A 23,562-nucleotide genomic window follows, 5' to 3' on the forward strand; every position below is an offset into this window, starting at 1 on the left:
TAACATCTCCAGTCAAACCAGCTCTGCTTCGGTTCAAAAAATTTCTTTTTTTGAGGTTTAACATAGGCAAGTTTTATGGTTTCTACTGTTGAATTTACCATTTCATCCACAGATGAACTGATCTGACTCGATTGATCATTTAGCAGTGATGTAATATTCATTTTGTATTGAGTTTTGTACTTATTTTTCCAATATAGTCTTTCTAAGTTATCATGGTGTTTAGTTTCATTAAAGCAAAGTGGAATAGTAAAGTTTAGACACAGGGGCATGTGATCAGAGAACGGTTCGTTCGTAACATATCTGGAAGTTAGTGATGTAATTCAGGAAGCTCAATGAACAAAAACAATAATCAATAACTGAACTACCCATAACTCCACAGAAACTGTATTCCCCATTCTCATCTCCTACTATTCTACCATTGACAATAATACCTCCTATATCTTCTATGATATTCAATAGCTTTCTACCTTGAGAATTAATAGTTTTATCTTTCGATGTTCTGAACTCTTTAATAAGAGAAAGATCACGCAATATATTCATATCTAAAATCTGCTCCTCGCCCATCCGAGCATTGAAGTCACCAATAATGCAAAAGTTCTCAGGATTTAGAGCCTTCAAAAACGCTTCAAAATTTTCGGCATCATTTTTCCAGTTTGTGCAGTTGAGGTATACCGGTATAAAATAAAACATTTTACTATTAAAAGTGGCAGTCAGTAGTTTATACCCCTGAATGCACGTAAATTTCAAGTTAAAAGTATTTTGTATATCTTTTTTGAAGCCAAACAGACATCCACCCTTAGCACGACCAGCTCTGTGTATTTTAGTAGCTTCTACCCACTCAATGCAATAGTTATGGAAGTACGACGAAAAATTGTTTTGTTTATCTTGCATTACGTGTGTTTCAAATAGAAAAAATATTTCGAATTTATTCAAAAAGGTGATGAAATTGCCAAACTGTAATGAATTTTCTAGGTTAGCTACATTGTATGATACTAAATGACATAAATCATATTGCTATTGCTTCTTATTGCTAACATTGTAATCACTAAAAGTAACTTCGTATGGCCGGTCGCAATCAGCTAGAATATCAGATATAAATTTGGCATCATGCTCAGATTGAGCCACTATTTTACCATTTGACCATACAAATTTCTTATCGTTAATAAATATACAAAATTCACCAAGACGAAACTTCAGCTCCTTTTTGTGCGATAAAGCCTTACTAATTTGCCTGAGATTGTATCTTGTGTTTTGCTCTTCATAAGTATAGTCTCTCTGGAGAAAAATTTTTTGTTCAATAAATTTGCCTTTTGCAGCTAGAACTGTTTGCACTTGGCTAAAGGTATCCAATGTAAATATGACGGATTTGCCTGATGACAGAATTCTTGTGTGGGATATTTTAATATCATCATTTATCACTTTTTTGACGATTTCCAAAAATTTATTTTTTGCCGATTGAGGACTATTGCAGAAAAGACCACTTACTACCAAATTTGTTGAGCGAGTCTTGCGGTCTATAATTTCCAGACGGTTCGATAATTTTTTAGCTTCATCTTTCAATATTTTATTTTCATCTTTAAGTTGATCAATTTCTGTTTTAAGGGCTTTGATATCATCTTTTTTTGCAACATCTCGTAATTTATCATCTAATACTTCAGATAGTTTGTTCCATGAAAACACATCTTGCTGAACATTGGCCATATTTTGTGAAGAATTGTGTTTTTTCGGTGTCCCTTGAATTAATTCTGGCGAGGTCAATGTTAACGTACGTTTACTCATTTACAGAAAATGCCGTGTGAACGGGGTGTTAGTTTTGCTTGTATTTATCGTAATCAATATGGCTTGTTATCGATAATATTAATCAGCTGTTAACCGCAAGTTTGTTAGAACGGTGCCAATGTTTATGTTTATATTTTGTGGTGTTAGTAATTCGGAGAAGACTTTCCAGTATTTTTGTGTGGAATAAAACAAATTTTCCTTTAAAAATATGATAAAATACTGCTCACCGACTATTTGTGAAATAAAAACTTCATACACCACGTGTCCAGGAGTAGTATATTTCAACAGCAAATGTGGCAAAACGTAGATGGAGTAGCTGATATTAAAGTTGTTAGCAGAAAACTTAGAGCGGTTTATCAACACGTCAGGCAGCAAGAACAAGAAATCTCTAAAAAAAAACACAATTTCTTTCTGTCTCGTTCTGCCACACACAGGTTTTCTCTCGGGATAAAATAATGGTTGTTTCCACACAATAGCTTGTTGTTGTTTTATCCACTTGGCAACTGGATATAGTTATCGTTGTTTAGGCACTTGACAACGAATTCTTATTTTTTATTGTTTGTATGTGTGTTACACTTTATCTACCACGAACTGATGTTTGACTTAATGGTCATTACATACATCATGTGGTTTTTTTTATCACTCTAATAATAATTGTCTTTGTAGGCTGAAGTTTGTGTTATTATGCTGGCTTTTATTTCTTCTTTTGAAAAGCTTTGATACACAGCGTCTTTATATAGCTTTTAACACAATTTATTTTGCACTTTTGTTATTTTCTGTTCAGTTTTGTGTTATGGTCTTTCAGACTTTTCCACAAAAATTTTGTAACACAGCTTTTTTCTCACACGCAAATTAGTTTGCTTGACAGTTTTTCTCAGTTTTTGTTTTTTGCAACACCGTTTTGTTTTCAACCACTCAGGTTATCTCTTACTCAGTTTATTTTCTTAACCACTCAGGTTATTTTTATGAACATTCTCTAATGATCATTATTCTCGTACCACTCAGGTATATTTCTAGTTTATGACCATTCTCCAATGATCTTTTTTCTCGTTACACCCAGGTATATTTCTAGTTTATGACCATTCTCCAATGATCTTTTTTCTCGTACCACTCAGGTATTTTCAAGAATATTCTCTATTCACAGTTCACATTTTCTCACAAACACTTTTCTCCAGTGGATTAGCTCCGGTACGAGCCCCCAAAATGTAGGATTTTATTAAAACACATGTAATAATTTTAGTGAATTATTTAAACATTGCTTTATTTATTATAAAATCCTAACAATTAGTTTTCGGAATTGATGTTCCTTGCTTTGCTTGTTCAACAATGGAAACCATTGTAGCTGCCAAAAATGTATTTTACAAGAATGGACGAGACTACAAGTGGCCGATTGCAAAGTGATTAAATTTGAGTTTCACTCTATTTAGGTACAACTAATGAGAAGCCTCTAGTATCATATGATTAAATTAGTACTTTACAGTTGCTTAAACTAGTAGTATTAAATATATTTCACAGTGTTGCATTTCGTCAGTTAAAGTTTAAATTTTAAGATCAATCACAATATTAAAAGCTATTAATTCAAAATGACAAATAAAAATACAAAAGCTTTAATGCCAAGTTTACACTTGCGCTCCAAAATCCACTGGATTTCACGAAATCCTGAAATACACCCCGATGTTTACATTTACTTTTTGTTGATTTCAAACATATCACAATGATCAAGGTAGATGCATATGCGCAGCTGATCGCACTCGAAATTTCAAAACAAATTGTTGTAAATTGAATTAATCATCAAAAATATACGACAATATAAAACTTTACAACTTTATTTGGAAACTTATCGTAAAATTATCTATATATCGTATTAATTGTGTATAGTACTAATGCCAGGCAGACACTATACTGCCAAACTGCACTGCCAAATGAACCCTTTGTGTACGTGTGTGATTGACTAGTGTGTGGCATCCCTTCAATCCAATTTCAAAAAAATATATATTTTCCTCCAAAAATTCGATTTTGAGTTGAAATTTTCCAATTGTTTAATTTTATCACAAATAGAAGTTGTTGTTTTCAAAAATTATTTGTTTGTCACTTGGAAAATAAACAAAATTCATCCGATTGAAAGGGGTTCATTTTCAAAATCAAAATCATTTTGATTTCTATCCTGCATAAAATATTCACACATACATTGACAAATGTTTCAAAACTTACTAATACTATTACAAATGCTGTCGTGCATGCCCATAGTGTATGGGCCACATTACAAATGAAAAAATAAAAAAATGATTTTATTATTGAGACATCGTTATAATAAATTTTGATAGGTAAAAGTTGTGCTCAGAACCTGCACAATATTAGTACTTGCAGTAGTTTTCCCGTTTAGTGCTAAAAATGCGTTCCCGTACTCCGAAATCTAGCAAGACTTGCACTTATCTTTAAACAAAAATAGCGCCGAATAACACCCTCTTCTCCTGTTTTCTGCCATACAATTTTGGCCTAGTAGAAACTAGCAGCAAGCATGTTCATTGGCATCTAATATGATAGCTGATACGTTGATTTTGACGTTTATGATGGAGTTTTTGCAATTTCCGTCATTTTTTCGTTCCCGTATTTTTTAAGAAATTTGTATTGGGAAGCAATTTTTGACAATTCGCTCTTTTTCTAACATTACCATTAAAAAAGTACGGGAACACAATGAAAAATAGCATTGTAACAAAGTAATTTAATATTTTTTTTCACATTGTTTACAAATTTTGACACTAAAATTTTTTGTTGCAGCAATTGACCATCTACCTTGTTTATTGTGATACTTGAAAAGTGTTGCAACTTTTGGTACTTTTTTAGGCAAAAGCAGGGTTGTATATCATGTGTACTGTGATTTCGATGTTGATTTCGCTGAAATCACGAAATGAGATGATTTCATTTTTGTATGCGAAATCATGAAAAATTTTGCTTGATTCCGCGCGAAATCACGAAACGCCTTCGAAATCACGAAACGACGCCAAATGTAAACTAAGCATAAAACTACTATTGAAATATAGAGGGAGTGTTTACATTTTATATTTTACATGTTGAGTTGTATTTTAATATGTTATACCACTACGTGTAGTACGTGTATTATACCCAGTTCCCACATATGTATCAATTTTTGGTGTGTTTTGGGCAACTTTAACATTTTTTAAATGATAGTCACTAGATGCATGGCGTTCAATTTGGCTCAAACCACCAGCAATTGGTATATCACATATGGTTAAAAAGTGCACCTTCCACAATTCCCGGAACCCGGCCATTTTTTTGGAATTTTCCGCGTTTGTTTTTGCTAAAGATGACAATTTAAAGATAAAAGTGTAACTTATATCGATATCACTGATATCCATACGATGTTAAACATAGTACCAACCGTATCGCAAGAGTTACACAGTCTTACATAAGTATACGTACGCCCCATAAATCTCGGGTTTTAGAAAAAGTAATGATATTTATGAAATTCCAAGTACATAGGTTTATTTCGTCTCACTAATAAAGAATATTTAATACAACAAAAGTATATTTCATAATATAAATAACGGTAAATTTTACAAAAACCAAAAAATATATATATATATGTACGCCCCAAGGAAATATGAGTATTATCGTACAATTTATGGAATTAGCAGCAACATTTATACATTTTATTGTTTTGGCGAATGTGTCTGGGTGTCCGAGATATATTTTAGAGAAAAAAAAAACAATTTTTGGGTGTTCAATGCCGTTATTTAATGCCAAACTTCTTGTATAGCTCGTTAAAGCGGACCCTTGCTGATTTTCCGTTTTAGGTATTTGAGTATACAAAGCCACAATATTAGATTAAGTACCGATAAAAGCAAAAAACTGTAGTTTTAGCCCAGTTTAGATGAGGTCATAGAATGCGAACTGGATCTGACAGGAAAAAAACTCTACTAGGGTTTCTGTAGTCTCAATATGTACTTAAAAAATTAAAGTATAAGTTGTTTGCATTTTCAGTGTTGCATATTGTTATGCTAAACGCGTCGTATTGCAGAAATATTATATTTTTTGTACATAAATTAAATTTACAAACTTCAATTGAATGCTAGGGTATGTTTCTTTTTGTCAATTTTAGTATAATTTTGGATAATTCAATAGAAAAAGCGTCCCTTTTTTATAAAATGTTGATAATAGAGGAAGAGGTATGCTAAATATCAGTTTTAAAGCCTATAGGTGTACATATGTATGTATGTGCCCATATCGCCACATCTTAAACAGCTTGTAAATTCTCAAAAATAATGTTTTAAAAACACAGTTATAAAATTTTTATTTCTATTTCCTTCAAATCTGTTGCTTGATATTTCCCGTTATTTTGTTTTTTTGGGCAATTGTACATTTATTTCTTCGAAAGCACCATCACTAATTTTCGATTTTGTCTGCCTTTCTTTTTCATTACGATTTGATTCCTCACGTTCCACAATAGTTGACTGTACTTTTTCTTCGATGTCTAAGGTCACGTTTTGTTCTTCCTCATAGTCCACTGACAACGGCATAATAATTTTTTTTTTTTTGACTTCACCATAACATTATCCGTATTTTTATTATTTCTTGTATTTTTTATTATTTTTTTCGAAATTTCCCACGCCACTTTTCCCGCCTTTGCCGACCGAGGGAACCACCTCCCCATAGGGAGTGCGTACACCCCATAAACGATTATGGAGGGTTAGTAGGGTAGGGAAATTCTGGCTACAGTTAGACTTACATAGTTACTATACATACTAAATAAAACAAAACATTTAATAAGGACAACACAACATATATTTGGCAGCAACTTGATTGTAAAGCTGTAGACGTGGAATAGGAGTATTTATTATATGTAGAGGGTACATCATGTTTATAAGAGCATACAAATTATTATAAATTTCACGTAATGATCCAAAAGGATTGCTTAGTTCATAGTTTGATCTTGTTAATGGAAGACTGAGCGGTATGTAATTACGAGTAAGCCGTGAGTGCACATTACATTTTATTTCGCCAATAAAAAATTTAGAATCAATCTAACCACGTAAAAGTTTTATTAAAAATGTTGCTCTATGCATTAGGCGTCTCTGTTCTAGAGTTGGGAGATCAATAAGTTGTTAGGGATGTTCGGGAAAGTGCTTCCGCTGTACTGCAAGGCAAACCGTTATGAGCAAACAGGAGAAATTGTGTTTGGACAGATTCTATCTTATTACTATAACATTTGTAGAATGGGCCCCATAATACGCAAATAAACTTTTAGATACATACGGGTCGTCGTAGTTTGTCATCAAAATGACACCAAGATCATCAAATTAATCAACATCATCTAGCTTGTGAGAACCTATAAGGTATTCAAAATAAAGATGTCCACTTCTAAACAGCGATCATATTTTGCTTCTTGTTTTTGATTTGGTCAGGTTCGGTATTTTGTTGTTGGTTTGCTCAAGCTTTCAGGCCTTTTCCCGTCGTTTCATCGCTTTTTTGGCGAATTCCTCTCGGGAATTCGTCTATTTAAATAATATAATTTGTTTTTTCTATTACAACAAATCTATTCACAATGGTATAAACAGTTTTAAACTTATTATTTTAAAGGAGTTGTTTGCGTGATACCAGTGCAGTTGAATCCTTTGTACGTGTGTTATTAACGAAAGCGAAGAAACAAGTGAAGTTGCAGGTGGGCAGAATAACGATAATAAGACGGTGACAATAAACTACGACCGCAGCATTGGAAAGCGCCCCGCTGCATCCGAACTATGCGAATAAGGCTTTCCAGGAGAGGTAGTAGAAAAGAGCGAGCTCTCTCCTACAACCCGAACCAGGGACGTAGCCAGGATTTCATTTCAGGGGGGCCCACCTGACCAACATTTTGAAAGTTTATGTTAGCGAAAATTCCTTATTTAGCAATGATGTAAACCTTATTTTATACTTATATTACTGATGAAATAATTTTCACTACTATTTTTAATTAAAATTACGTAATACTTCTTGGACAATTTCCCCCTGTTTTCAAAACTTTTTTGACAATATATCAGAGAAAATATATGTTCAAAATTATCTCATATCAATGAGTGCATCCCGATTCATATTAGCTCAATGATGTGGGACCTACAGTTTATCGCCGAGTCCGAACGGCGTGTCTAAGAGACCACTTTTGTTGAGAAGTTTTACATGGCTGAAATATTCAGGAAATGTCGCCAACATTACTGAGGGGTATTTTGCCACCGTTGAAAAGTGTTTTGATTTTGCCTGATACAAATAAACGTATTGTTCTGAACTCAGTAACTTACAGTCACCCTAAAATTACCATTAAACGCTTAAACAACACTTAAAAACTACGTCGGTGACCCGAACTAGGCAAATAAGGCTCTTGGATGAAAGAGCGGCCAATTAACATAGTTAATTGGAATGCTGGGAAGGGGAAACAAAGTATCCAACATATACATTGGCGTAACCAATGTATCGAACATATACATTTGCCGCCCACCTTGACGCGCTATCTGCAAGGCAACAGGGTTACACTAATTCGCGAGCAAACTTATTTTAGAGTTAGTAGTGGGTTGTGATTCAAGTGAGAGGTACAGTAGTTCAGTTTCTATTGAGCATTTTTTAGTTGTAATTCAATTTGCATTTAATTACAGTTTGTCAACTTAATTATTGCAAAACCAAAATTATTACAAAATTTAAAATAAAACATCATTTTATGGTATAAATAAATATCATTTTTAATATTTTTGTTAACAGTATAATTCTTATAGATGTTTATTAATATAATAAAATAAAAAGTAGCTAATTTTCACTAAACATTTTCTTAAAATTAAAAAAAATGAGAACAACTCATTATTTGCACTGCCAACTAAAGAATTGCAAAATTCTCAACTTTTCAGTCTTTCACGGTATTTTTCGAAAAGTTGGTTCTATTTCGTATGCCCACCTTTGGCATCAAAAACAGCTTGTAAACGTACCTGAATTTAATAAAGAAGGTTCGGAATGTCGTATTCCAATGGTATTTTTTTCCATTCTTCTTTATTGCATTTTATTTAGTCCCCCAGATAAGTGGGCGGCCTATTCCCGACTTTTTCCTTTAGGTATACCCATGAATAGTCGATGGGGTTAATATTTAGACATTGGAACGGGGTGTAAATGACCTTGGTACAGTAGTATAACAACCAATTCCTACATAAATTAGATTTATGGTTAGGGGCGTTGTCTTGGTAGTACTTATATTGTAATTTGTTTGAATTTTCAGTCTCAACAGGGCCAAATTTCTTGACGCTTTTGGTTAAATCATGTTTTGAAACATCTTAATAAACTTCCTCTGTCATTGTTTCCTTCAAAATCTGGGTGCTACCAACGTCACTGCTTGGTAAACAACACCATACCATAACTGACAGTTTTCCGATCTTTACGGTATGTATTAAATTTTTGTTTTCCATGGCTGTAAGGGGTTTCGCAACACTTTCTCATCAGAAAATATAACGTCATGCCGATACTAAAGATGGCGTGAAAACTTGTCTGTAACAAGTCTGAATAGTTTCTATATATTCTGCTGGGAGGACAATGGTTTGTACCTAGTCACTCGTGATGAGTGCCTATTATTAGGTAGCACTTTTCTGACTTTTCCATGTGACACAACAAACAAAACAAAAACATTGTTCCACAACATCCCATACGGGACAAGGGAGACTTCTCTCATATCAAGGAGTGCACCCCTATTCATATGGGACCTACTGTTTATCGCCGAGTCCGAACGGCGTGTCTTAAGACACCACTTGAGGAGAAGTTTTTCAAAGCTGAAATACTCAGGAAATGTCGCCAACATCACTGAGGGGTATTTTGCCACCGTTGGAAATTTTTGATGTTGCCTGGCCGGGGAATCGATCCCACGACCTTCTGCGTGAAAGGCGGGCGTGCATACCATTGCACCACGGTGGCACCCATGTGACACACTTACTCCAAAATCAATTTTAATTAAAAAATGCAAATTTTCTGGTGCTGCTTTGGGCTCTTTCGTCAATTTCTTTAATCATTCTCCTGTCAAATCGTGGTTTACTATTTTGGGCCTGCCATGTAACGCCTTCAGTTTGAGCCTGGCTTGATGTATATGATGTTGTATACACTAGGGATAGGTAAGTCGACTTTCGGCTAATCGATTAATCGACTTTTTGCAGTCAAAAATCTAAAAATCGTAGTCGACTTTTGTCTGGAGAGAAAATCACATAATCGACTATCTTGTGATCGATTTTCATGCAGATAAAACTTAGATTCACAAAAGAAGAACTAACTAATATTAAATTCGCAATGCAATGGGCAAAACAAAATATTGTAAACTCATTTTTGTTAAATAAAGAAGAAATGAAAATTGCATTCGAAAAAATAAAAGAAGATAACATTATTATTACATCAATAGAAGAAGCCCTAGAATTTGCAAAAATTAAAGTATTGTACAATCAGAAAAAACTTTTATATATTATTGTAATCCCTCTAACTAGCAAAGAAATATTCCATAATTTTTTAATCAGACCTGTAAAAAAAAATAATAGAATTATAAGTACTAAGTTTAATGAAATTATAAAAAATAATAACAGTATATTTGGCGTAAAAAGCAAATGCGTTATAACAAAACATGTAAAATTTTGTCAAAATGACCAATTGGTAAATATTTCCAACGATACTTGCATCCCACCGTTACTACACGGATCGAATTCATCCTGTCCAATAACTAACGCGTATCATATTCCTCCGATAGAAAATATTTCACCCGGTGTCATTTTTCTTAATGATTTCAGTGGAACAGTAAATAACAAGACTTTAAATGGAACATTTTTGATAGAATTCCACAAAGCAACGTTACGCATTAATGACAAATTGTACAAAAATTTAGAAGCTCCATTGTCAAGAATTAATCCACCAGCAATACAACAAACGCCTGTCGAAGATGAATTTATAAATCTTTTATCATTGGAAATGTTAAACCATTTGCATATTAATAATACTAAGTCCATCCATGAACTCAAGTCAGAAGCAGTTGTTACCATATATACAATTTTCTCTCTATTATCAATTTTTGCTATATGTCTATTGATAACTGGGTTTTTCATGAAAAAACGACAAAACGTAGTCTTTCATACAATTGCCCCTAGTCACGGGTTAACACAGATCCTCCCAATCACTCAAAACAAAGTTCAAGTACCAGGGCCACAAAAAGTGAATGACCTACCATATTTCTAACGATTGAGGACAATCGTTTTTAAAGGGGGAGGAGTTAACACATAATATGTTGTTTTACCTAATAAAACTAAAGCTCAGCAACAATAAAGTTGCATACTCTGTTAAACTCAATTCCAATTAAACTACATTGCAGACATTCATCTGCCCCAAATATTAAATTCCAATTAATTATTTTAATAATTCAGAAAATACACTTCCGTTGCAAAAGCAGCCAACTCAATGAAACTGCTTTGCAGAACATTTCGTCTGTCCGATTTCAATAAACCCAAGAAATGCAATTTCCGGTCAACCAATGCAACGCTCGACGCGTGCAGACAAATTTAATAGAATTTGGTAACTACAAATTATTAAAAGCTAAGTGACATGATTTCATGGAAAATCATAATGTCAGATAAGCAAATATTTGTAATCTAGTTTATGATTGTAACACAACATTAACTTCACTCTTTTACCAACTGTCAGTGAATAAAGTCGTCTTAAATCAACAAACGGTTTTTTTAATTCGGGAGCGGCGAAACTTTTGATAAGTGTCACTTAAGTTCAATTTTGATAATTGAACTCCGGGGTTAAAAGGGTCCGCGGTCCTTTTTCGACAAAGTAACGCGTACAAGATCTAGAAGATCTTAATTAGGATCTAGACGATCTTAATTTTTTTTCAGACCTAAGCTCTCGTAGGTCTAACTTATATATTTCATTTCTTTGGTGACCCATAGTGAAATTTGACGAAGAATGTCTTTGATGTCATCTCTCTAAAATTATGTTTTGAGGGACAATTTTGAATAAACTCAGATGAAGTGCGACTTTAACCCTAAAACTTGTTTTTCATTTTTAAATATTCCTGGCGATTACAAAGATTTACATATTCGGTGTGTTCTGAGACCTATAGTAAAATTTTATGACGAACAATTTTGTCGAATATTTGGATTTGATATGATCACATTTTAAAGGAGTTTTTGAAATATTTTCGAAAAAGGTCTAAAAAGGCCCCTATTGGTGAACCTCATGATGGTTAAAATTTTTAACAAAAATATTCCCACATCCTCCTCTGTAAAGTTGCCAAAGACAATATATCGTCACCATAAATGCCCGAAGACACAACCAACATGAAAATCGAAATTCGTTTTTTGATGGCGTCTGATAAATAACTCAACAAACATGCTCTGGCAAAATTTCAAGCTTCTACGTTCAAAAATAACGATGCTATTTAAGAGATGGCATTTCCGAAAATGGGTTAACATTGCAGATTTTGTTGTAATGGAGGATCCCAAAACTAAGCGCTTCAGCGGTTTTGGTTTCACTACTTATTCCCATTCGTACATGATTGATAATACTCCAAATACTCGCCCTCATAAGATTGATATTCTGTAAAACAGGTCTTCATTTTATAACGTTTTTTGCTTTTCCTGAAAAGTTTTTGTTTTGTGGGTTACGTCTTCGGGCATTTATGGTGGCCATACCTAAAATGCAAGAATTCCAAGATATCTTAACTCGCATATTTCGGAAGAACTAGAAATGGGCGAAACTTGCCCCGCCTACTTTGGTTACTTTCCGATGTAAACTTTAAAAACGTCGATACATGTGTCTCATATTTTTAGCTCTAATTTCATAATCTACTCGGTTTTTCCCAAAAAATTGAATTTTGTTGCACAGTGTTATCAGTGCACCCACAAATAGATTTTAAGACCGCTCATTATTGCTCATACCTTAAAATTCATTACCCACTTATCGTCTGCACTAGCGCGCTAGAACGCTAAATTGATTTTATGACACTGGGAAAATTATATTTTTGCATATTTATTTGTTTGATTTTTCCCAGTGCCTAAAACTCTCCCGAAATATATACGGGGAATTCCAAGTGTAATCGGACAGTTCGGAGAAAAGTAATTTTTGATTTCAATTGTTTTTGGTTCAATTTATGCTCCTAGCCAACAGAACATTTTGGTATATTTTAAAATTATTTTTTGACCAACGGTACAGAGATATCGCCTATTGAAATTATCGAATTTTTAAAGAACTATGTTCAAATCAATACTCATTACTTCTTTAATATTGGTCCAAATGGGACCATCTTTTTTTTTGATTTTCTTGTTTTTTTATCAGCTATCGAAAGAAATATTTAAAAGAAAAATGCACAGTGGGCTTCAATGCAATTTTCGGGATTTAATATTTAAAATCAATTTTTAAACATGATTGCACCAATTAATTAATAGAGATATTTTAGATACTTATTTATTTTGCTTCTTTCGAAAATATGTACCGATTTACAAAAAATAATAATTATTATAAATTCATAAATTATTTCTTAAAGAAAGACAAAATAATATATTAATATTTCGACAATAACTTTACAAGTTGTCTGTCTAACACGTTATACATTTTTTGTTAATACGATTATAATGGATGTGGAATTAAAGTGAGCTCATCGGGTATTAATTAAAATTCTTCGCGAATTATGCATTTTCTATAATTGAGAGCTATTCTCACATAATTGTACAGGTTTTCAAAAGCATTTTCTGTAGTTCCATTTAAAACATTGATTACATCAATTTCATCGAGATATGTACATCCGAAGTAGTGTATTCTAATGTCACTAAAAATTGGGCATTTGGCTAAGAAGTGTTGCATATTTTCTATTTCTCTTGTGTTGCATAATGTACATTGGTTGCTTTCTGCATTAACCGATGTATTGCTATTCAATGGCAATATATCTGCCCTCGTTCTCATGATGATGGAAATTTTGTCTATGTTCCATATATTAGCCATATAAGTTACGCCCACATCTGGATTGAGGAAACGATAGAATCTGGTTACACTGTTATTTGCCTTTTCTTTCTTATGAATATAACTTTGTGTTTTAAGTTGATTTATCATAGAATTTGTTTGCAATATCCAGTCTATTGAAGCTGTGCTCGTAGTTGACGTAATATTATTTTGAGCTGCCAAATTTGTTAATGCTTTTGCCCAGAATATTCTCTTTTCCCAAACTTTTAAATCTAGTATATGAGGTAGACGTTGGATTTTGTATTTGTATATCACATTCTGAATATAATCGACATGTAGTTTAAGTGTGTAAAAGTGGTTGTCCTGTATATCTGTTTCCAAGGACAGTATGTAATTCGGTATAGAATCAGGTAATCGCAATACTCTTTTCAAAAAATATCTCTGTAGTTTGTCAACCTCGTCAAACCATCCGAATCCCCACACTTGTGCCGCATACGCCTGGGTCGTTCTACAAACACTCAGAAAGATTTTCCACTTTGCTACTAGTGATATTTGTGGTTTATTTAAAATTTCCTTCCACGTTGCGTTAATACATGTTTTCGACTTAATATTTCTATTTAAAACATGCTTCGTAAAAGTCATTTTTGGTGTTAGGATTACCCCAAGGTAACAAAACTCATTAACGATTTCAATATCTTGGTTATTATACTGCCACTTCTCATCGGCAGATAAGCGGCCGCCATTTCGAAATACCATAATCTTAGATTTTGCCAAATTTACTATCATGTTCCATTGCTTACAATAATCCTCCAATTTCATTATCATACTTTGAAGTATCTTCTTATCATCAGCTAATATGACAATGTCATCAGCATACAGCAATACACGGACATTTAAGGTATCTATCATTAAGCCTCCTTCCAACCATTCATGAATGTCATTTATATAAAGCGTAAAAAGTAGTGGCGATAGCAAACATCCTTGACGAACTCCAGTGTATGTGTTGAAATGGTCCGATACTGAATTTCCTGTCCATACAACAGCGTTTGTATTTTTGTATATATTTTCTATGAGACTGACAATTTTTGTTGATAAACCTATATTGTGTAGCTTATATATCAGAAGTTTTCTTGAAATCATATCGAACGCGGCTGAGAAATCTACAAAGAAAGCGTACACCTTTTTCTTTTGATTTAGTTTTAGATGTACAATAGATGCCAAGTTAAAAACATTATCCACAGTTGAATAGCCTGGCCTGAAGCCAGCTTGGAATTCATTCAAAATATTGTTGTTTTCTATCCAAAGTTTAATACGATTGTTTAAAATTCCCATAAGTATTTTGGCAGACGTGTTCATGAAGGATATACCCCTGTAATTGCATAGCTGGTTCAAATCTCCTTTTTTGTGGATTGGGAATAGTATGACAGATTCTTCTATTATATCGTCTATCTGTCCTGTATTAAATATTGTATTGTATTGCAATGCGAGCTCAGCCAAGAATTCATCAGGTGCATTCTTGAAGAACTCATAAGGCACTCTATCGATTCCTGGGGCCTTATTATCTTTTGTGCTTTTTAGATTGCACCAATTCAATTACAAAAATTGTAAGCCCTATGTGGTAATGGGATTCGGACGATTACTATTTTTTCTGAATTTTTTAAAAATTTGTCAATACAATTTTTCCTTAATACATTTGTCCAAAATTTGCATTTCCTGTATTTTTGAAGCTAAGAGTATATATTTATCATTATATATTGTATATTTATCATAAAAAATAGAAAAAAAAAAAATCCACAGTGGACTTTAATGGAATTTTCTCTGATGCATTTTCAAAATCGAAAAATGACGCAGTTTTTAAGATGTTTGAGATAAATTCATAAATATAAAATCAAAACAAATATTTATAAATGAAACTTTTAATTTTTTTAATAAAATAATAAATTTTGGACAAAGGTATAAAGGAAAAATTGTATTGACAAATTTTAAAAAATTCAGAAAAAATAGTGGTCGTCCGAATCCCATTACCACATAGGGCTTAAAAATTTTGTAATTGAACGTAGTTTAACATAAATTTTTTTGAAAAAATCGAAGGGTGCAATCATGTTTAAAAATTTACTTTAAATATTAAATCCCGAAAATTGCATTGAAGCCCACTGTGCATTTTTCTTTCAAATATTTCTTTCGATAGCTGATAAAAAAACAAACAAATCAAAAAAAAAGATGGTCCCATTTGGTCCAATATTAAAGAAGTTATGAGTATTTCTTTGCATGTAGTTTTTACAGAATTTGACTTTTTCAAGGCGCGATATCTCTGGAACCGTTAGTAAAAAAAAAAATTGAAAATATACTAAAATGTTTTGTTAATCAGCAGCATCGCCACAGCAAAAAATAATGGAAATCAAAAACCTCATCTTGAAAAAGTGTCCGATTTCACTCAGAAATCCCCATACATACACTAGCGGTCATCTGAATAGGTTTGAACTTTTTTCTTTTTATATGTTAAGGTATCTTCTGATGTGTTCGTATTGCAGATCCATACTATTTAGTTTTTGAGAGTCCTATACTATGCCAACATTCCCAAGAAAAAACTTGACGGTGTTGCCATATTTTCGGAAAATATCCCAATTATAATAAAAAATGTACAAAAAAGTGACCAATTTTTGCGATCATCAGAATAGGTTTGAATCAAATAAAATTGAAAAATTGTACTATCCGAGCAAATATTGCGCAGTTTTTTGGTTTAGTTTAGTAAAATGGAACATTCTGATAAATCCTACAACAAATTTGACCCGCTTTATTTGGAACGTGGGTTCAATTCTCAACATTGAAAAGTTACCAAGAACTTTCAGATAAAATCAAGAAATATTCAAACCAAAACGTTTTATTAACTTGCTTTAAATTACTTTTTGATTTCGTTAGATCGATTCTAAGCTTCGAAAATTGTCTGAAAGCAAATACCAAGTGTAGCCATGTTATTAGGATCGATAAAATAGAAAGGTCATTGAAAATAGTTGGTATTTTAGTACAAGTTTCATTTTTTAACTATCCTTGCAGTACAAATTTAAGTATTATCATGCTCACAAATCCACCATAGTTGACCACATGTATCATAAATGTTCGAAAATTGGTCTGGAAGAATGTTTCATCGACGACAATAAAGTAGAAAATTGTAATTTAAATTTACGTCAAAGGGGCATGATATCACCGACTGTTGTAGTGCTGTATAACCTCAGTAGTCCATTCTTTTGTACTTATTCGTGTTTGTTTTATGACTTGTGAACAGAAAAAAACTTTTTGACCTGACTATATAGGTATTACAGCACTATAACAGTCGGTGATATCATGCCCATTTGACTTAAATTTGAATTACAATTTTCTTCTTTATTGTCGTCGATGAAACATTCTTCCAGACCAATTTTCGAACATTTATGATACATGTGGTCAACTATGGTGGATTTGTGAGCATGATAATACTTAAATTTGTACTGCAAGGATAGTTAAAAAATGAAACTTGTACTAAAATACCAACTATTTTCAATGACCTTTCTATTTTATCGATCCTAATAATATGGCTACACTTGGTATTTGCTTTCAGACAATTTTCGAAGCTTAGAATAGATCTAACGAAATCAAAAAGTCATTTAAAGCAAGTTTATAAAACGTTTTGGTTTGAATATTTCTTGATTTTATCTGAAAGTTCTTGGTAACTTTTCAATGTTGAGAATTGAACCCACGTTCCAAATAAAGCGAGTCAAATTTGTTGTAGGATTTATCAGAATGTTCCATTTTACTAAACTAAACCAAAAAACTGCGCAATATTTGCTTGGATAGTACAATTTTTCAATTTTATTTGATTCAAACCTATTCTGATGATCGCCAAAATTGGTCACTTTTTTGTACATTTTTTATTATAATTGGGATATTTTCCGAAAATATGGCAACACCGTCAAGTTTTTTCTTGGGAATGTTGGCATAGTATAGGACTCTCAAAAACTAAATAGTATGGATCTGCAATACGAACACATCAGAAGATACCTTAACATATAAAAAGAAAAAAATTCAAACCTATTCAGATGACCGCTAGTGTATAAGTTATTTGTACTTAGGCCGTAACACAAATTATCTATTTTATTAACACTAGGTTTGCGAATAACTGCAAAACTATATAAATTCAAACAATTTTTTAAGCACTTTTTGACACAAAATAAAATACGTCAGGAAGCTACAAGCGTTGCCAAATGTGTTCTCAACATTTTTAACGTCTGTCAATTTTAAACCATTACTCGATTGATGATCTTCCATTTTATCGACCGTAATTTGTTCACCAAATATCAGCCAGATATCAGTGCTAAATTTCTGTGCAAGATCAAGCATGATTTGTATTGTTTTAGTGCTTCATAAACTCAAAAAACTGTTGTGTTGAATTATGCGAAGCTCGTAGTAAATGAGCTGTAACTCGTTGAGTTTTTAAAATATCAGCATGAAAACTTGACACAAGATAAAGTAGAAGTCGCAGAAAAAATAGAAATTGCTAACTCAGAAAACGCATTTTTTGAGTTATGCCACTCTTTGAGTAAACTAAACGAGCGATATGTTCCAAACATATTTTGCAGCAAACATATATTTGTTTGCAAGCAGTCCCAAACATAACATATGTTTGGGTCCTGCAAACAAATACATGTTTGGGTGCAAACAAATTATATGTTTGGGTGCAAACAAATACAACCCCAAAAGCCACAAAAAAAAACACATGCACCAGTGGGCGCTTTCTGAGAGCAAGGGGGTGTAAATGTCAATGTGAAACACATTGAAATGTATGCTCATTTGCTCTCAGCAAGCGCTCACTGGCTATTTCTAACATACAGTGAGCGTCAAAATAAACTGTACACATGTCAACATTTTTTTGATTGCATTATTACACCGACATAGAGATACTATACGTATAACATATAAATGTAACTTTTTTAAGCATTTAGTGGTGAATTAAAATCCACAAAATATTAAGTCATTCCAACGTTTCATTAGGGAATAAATGAAGATTACAAAAATAACCCAAAATTTGACGCGTCAAAATAAAGTTTACACATTTGCCAAATGCAAGAATTTTTTTATTTCTTTAACAAAATGAAGGGATATTTTGGCATTTGAACTTATTTTCATAATTTTGGAATCCTGAAACATTAAATAATCCATTGTTTTGGTGAAATCCGGTGATATTTCCCGCATTCGGCCCGTGGAACCACTTTCGTTAGGCATAAAATGAGCCCCTATTTAACTTTCTGTTCATTTTTTTCTGTAAGTACTCAATAGATTTGAAGTCTAGAGGCTATATTGATTAATCCTGGATACATAGAAGTCAAATATAACAACATATTATTCATAAATATGGCCGAACGTTTCAGATTCCTGTCCATATTTTACGTAAACCTTTGGTATTAGCCCAATTCCTCTACACTAGGGTCTATAATATCGTGTCCATATGAAAGGAAGATATTGTTCTCATATCCCTGAACCCACAAAAACCATTTATCCGAACTCCGTTACTGACATGCACCCCCGGAACATGTAGGGAACTTCATAATGTCATAACGTCTTTACTCAACGATGATCATTGTTCTAGAACTGATGAAAAAAGACCAACATATGAAAAAAGACCAACCAAATTAATACCATTTTTTTCTTTTCCTCTTCGCTTTCTACGTTGGTTAACAACAACAAAACACGAAATACTCGTGTTTTACTCATACACATCACAAAACGTATGCGTCTCCTATTACACCAAGCACACAGCTCTTTATTATAAACCAGCATTCCGCAGGTGCGAGAGCCCTGTTGTTACTCTCTTTGAAAAAAATCCTCTCAACCCATAAACATAAAAAACATAAAAAATATGTTGATACCCAAACATATAAAATTGAGATATGTTATAAAATGTTGCAAACATATATTTGATTGGACACAAACAAATTATGTTTGGATCCAAAAATATATTTGTTTGCAATCAGTCCCAAACAAATATTTGTTTGGATCCAAACATATTTCTCACATATATTTTTCTGCGTGTAAAGATGACTGGCGTGTTTGGTGGTTGGAATCAAACTGAACTGTATATTACACTAGCTTACAAACTATAATTATATTACAATATTTTGTTCGGTAAATTTGGCTGTAATTTTTTGTGCCTCGTCATCGGACTGTACTTTTTCCACTTCTTCACTCCTTCTTTCTCCTCTTTGTACGAACGGCACTGTTACTAAATGCTTAGGGATTAAACCTGTGTACACTAGCTTACAAACTAAAAGGGCAACACTCTTCACAAACAATACTGTAGTATATTATTTGTGAAGAGTATTGCCCTTTGGTCAGGAAAATCGATTTCTGAACCACTGTGCGGGGTCACCCATAATCAAAGTCAAATTTGCGTCATCATTCCCGGATACTTTCGGATTCCTTTAGTCTTTTTATTAAAGCGATTTGTGGCTGTGACCATGTATTTTATGGGGGGAATTTAATAAATACTATTTTTTTTTTAATATAGTGGAATATCAATGTTTGATTGAATATTATTTATTTAAAGACAAGCTTTTGATCTACTCAATAAGTATACAAAAATAAATGAAGATCGGCCTATTCGTTTTTAAGCTGGGGTAAACACTGGTCTCAAAGACGACATTTCGAGAAAAACACGTTTGAAGTTACATACAAAACACAGCGAATTTTTTTCCTTCAAACGATCATACCACTATCAATTTGAATTTTTTACCAAATATTCTGTGCTACTTATACTTTAAAATAAACCAGCCGTATTTCGAAATTGACAAGAGTGTGTATCCCCTTATATAGGTTTGGACGTGTGTGATATATAAATTTGCAATGTTTTTGTATTTTGGCTTGGAGAAATATATTATTCACATGGTATTCAATGAGGAACCTCCCTTTTATAAGTGATTTAATACTTTTGTTTAGAATTAAGCAAGTTATTTGATTAACATTTTTAATATGCACATAAAAATCATTTTATTTAAGGTGGGTCCAAACAGGGTCGTTTACTAGTCATTCCCATGTAATAACTCTTTCTTGGAATTTGGAAGGGACTCGACTTTTAACCGGTGGCTCTACAATACAATTGTGGAAAGAAAAATCAAATGAGTGCGCTGGCGACGAATCAACAGGTAAGTTCAATGATTTTTTTTAATGTCTACAGCAAACCAAGCTAGTTTTCATATACTTTTTACTTTTAAATAACTATATAACCCTACATTGACTAAAGTGTAAATTAAACTCGTCTGTGTAAAATAAAAACACATTAATAAAATGTAGTTAACATTGTTAAAAAATAGAAATATGAACAATTGTCTTTTCGCAGAAAATTTAACATTTCACAATACTCTGTTGCTACAAAATTATTAGAAGAAGAAAAATAAAAAGGCGATTTGCCGGCATCCGTTTTTTTTTTGTTGCGCATTGGTTGGAGTGTAAACAAAAACAAACATTTGGAAATCTCTTTCTTTTCCAAAACATCTGATTTGTTTATATGTCGGATTTTCTGGACTAGAGTGCTGCATGATTGTCGGTCGTTTGCATGGTGCATGGTTCAGCTGTTGTTAGTTTTCTGTGCAGTTATGGAAGCCTGCCATATTGTTGGTGCTGCTTTCTGATGTCTTCCGCTGAAAAAGCTGTATATTTAGGCAGATATCACCCAACCACTCCTTTCCAATTTATCTGTGAGGATCGTTTATACTTAATACACTGAAGGAATACTGGCATTTATATAGACTTCATCATAATGCCTACTAAACAGTATACATGCCCAGCCTATAAACACTATAGATGGCCAAAGAATAGTAGTGCGTGTTTTTTGTGTGATGAATTTATTTATTTCATGTCCAAATGAATATATGAATTTGTATACACTATTTATATTACTATATTTTGGAGTAGGAACTCTTTTTATGAATACTGTGAAACTTATTGGCCTTAAGGATTACTTTACAAAATGTTTCAATAAATAAAAAAATAATAATAAAAGAGCAACATTCTTTTCTTCACAAGAGCAAAATGTTCTTATAAACCATCTGCAGTTGTGATATATTTCTTTATTTATGCCTTTCCACGAAAACACATGCTACGCTATGTTCTATTTTATCAAACATCATTGCAATGATTGACAACCAACCAAATGTTCATTGCCTAGCCATGTCGGTTCGCCTCAAACGCAACGTCAGCTCATAAACTGAGCAATCAAAGCGAATGTTGAACGGTGTGTCAACAAATATGGTTTACCTACCAATATTATAAAAGAAACTCAAAACGAATATAATCGAGCTTGAGGTCAATGTTTGTGTTTTTCTTTATTTCATATTTCTTCCAATATTTCGAAATTCATTGAATTTCATCTTCAGGGGGATCTACAACATAAATTATTAAAATAAAAGTTAATTTCTATATCACAGCATTGTTTTTAATTACTAGTAGAACATAAAAACACGTAAAAATTGACGATCGCTTACTTGTAAATAATTATAATAATAACTTAAAAAACTAGCGTAGTGTGTCTACATCTGTCAAGTGTTATTATTGCACTGATAATTATCTACTTATTGCATGATCTCTTCTCCGTATTAAATGTCTGTAGCAGTAAGCTGTGTTGTCTGTATCGGTTTTGCTGTTTATTCGTTTTGTTGTTGGCAGGTTATTAATGTGGAGCATCTCTATGGTCAATCTCTTATTGTAGTTATGCTCTGTTTGTAGCACTCTCACCTCATCGATATTGGGTGTATGATTGTTGTGCTTACAGTGGTCAGCTAAAGCAGTCTTTTGTATTGTATTAATATTTCGTAATTTTATATCCGATTTGTGTGCAGACATTCGCGTTTTTAATTTATTCTTGGTTGTGCCAACATATAATTTTCCGCAGTTTTCTTCCTTATTACCACCACATTCAATCTCGTATATGACATTATGTTGATCCATTTTTGGAATTTTGCATTTTACATGGCTGAAGATAGATTTTGTTGTGTTGTACGAGCTATGTGCGATTGTATATTTTGTTTTGTCATAAATATCCGATTTTTCTAATCTTTCTGATATATTCGGTAAATAAATCAGAGATTTGTAAATCTTCTTTGTTTCAGTTTTCGTCGATTCCAAATTTGAAGGTTTGTATTCATTTATTAGAGATTTCGTTATGTGTAAAGGGAAGTTATTTTTTGTTAAAATGTCTTTGATTTTGAGTTTGTTTTCATAGTGAAATTGTTCGTCGCTAATATTAAGTACTCTGTTTATAAAGTTTTTCGCCGTGTTGATTATTGTGCGTTTTGTATGCTTTGAATAGTAATTTATCAATCTTCCTGAGGCAGTGGGTTTCTGATACCAGTTTATGTATATTTGGTTATCTGGATTTCTTATCACCAGCGTATCCAAGTATGGGATTTTTCCATTTCTTTCTTCTTCCACTGTGAATTTTATGTTTTTATTAAAACTATTTAATGTTGTTAAAGTATCTTGTATTGCGTCCTTCTTTATTATTAAAAACAAATCGTCTACGTATTTTGTCAATATCTTTGGTTTGGATTTCAATGATTGCATACATGTATTTAGTAAAGATTCCATAACTAAATCCGCGATTATCGGAGATGCTGGGGATCCCATGGGTAGTCCTACTTTTTGTCTGTATATCTTGTCTTCGTATTTAAAATATCTGTTATCCTTAATGCAGAACTTTACAATGTTGAGGAACAGATTTTTATCAATGTTGGTATATTGTTCAATTTCTTCCCATCTATCTTCAATGATTTTTAGTCCTAATTCGACTGGAATACTTGGGAA

The 23,562-nt window shown here is 32.7% G+C and overlaps 1 protein-coding gene across 3 annotated transcripts in view; it reads left to right on the plus strand.

The window, feature by feature from the left end:
- The window catches only part of Rbcn-3A (rabconnectin-3 alpha), a 696,059-nt gene that overhangs the window by 85,973 nt on the left and 586,524 nt on the right, over nucleotides 1-23,562 (plus strand). For all 3 annotated transcript variants that reach the window (XM_073979377.1, XM_073979376.1, XM_073979378.1), the window contains exon 3: nucleotides 20,761-20,906. In XM_073979377.1, coding sequence (XP_073835478.1) covers nucleotides 20,761-20,906 — 146 coding nt within the window. The remainder of the gene's footprint in view (nucleotides 1-20,760; nucleotides 20,907-23,562) is intronic.

This window comes from Musca autumnalis, unplaced genomic scaffold, assembly GCF_047663935.1.
Source record: "Musca autumnalis isolate F117 unplaced genomic scaffold, ASM4766393v1 scaffold_3, whole genome shotgun sequence".
Lineage (NCBI taxonomy): Eukaryota > Metazoa > Arthropoda > Insecta > Diptera > Muscidae > Musca > Musca autumnalis.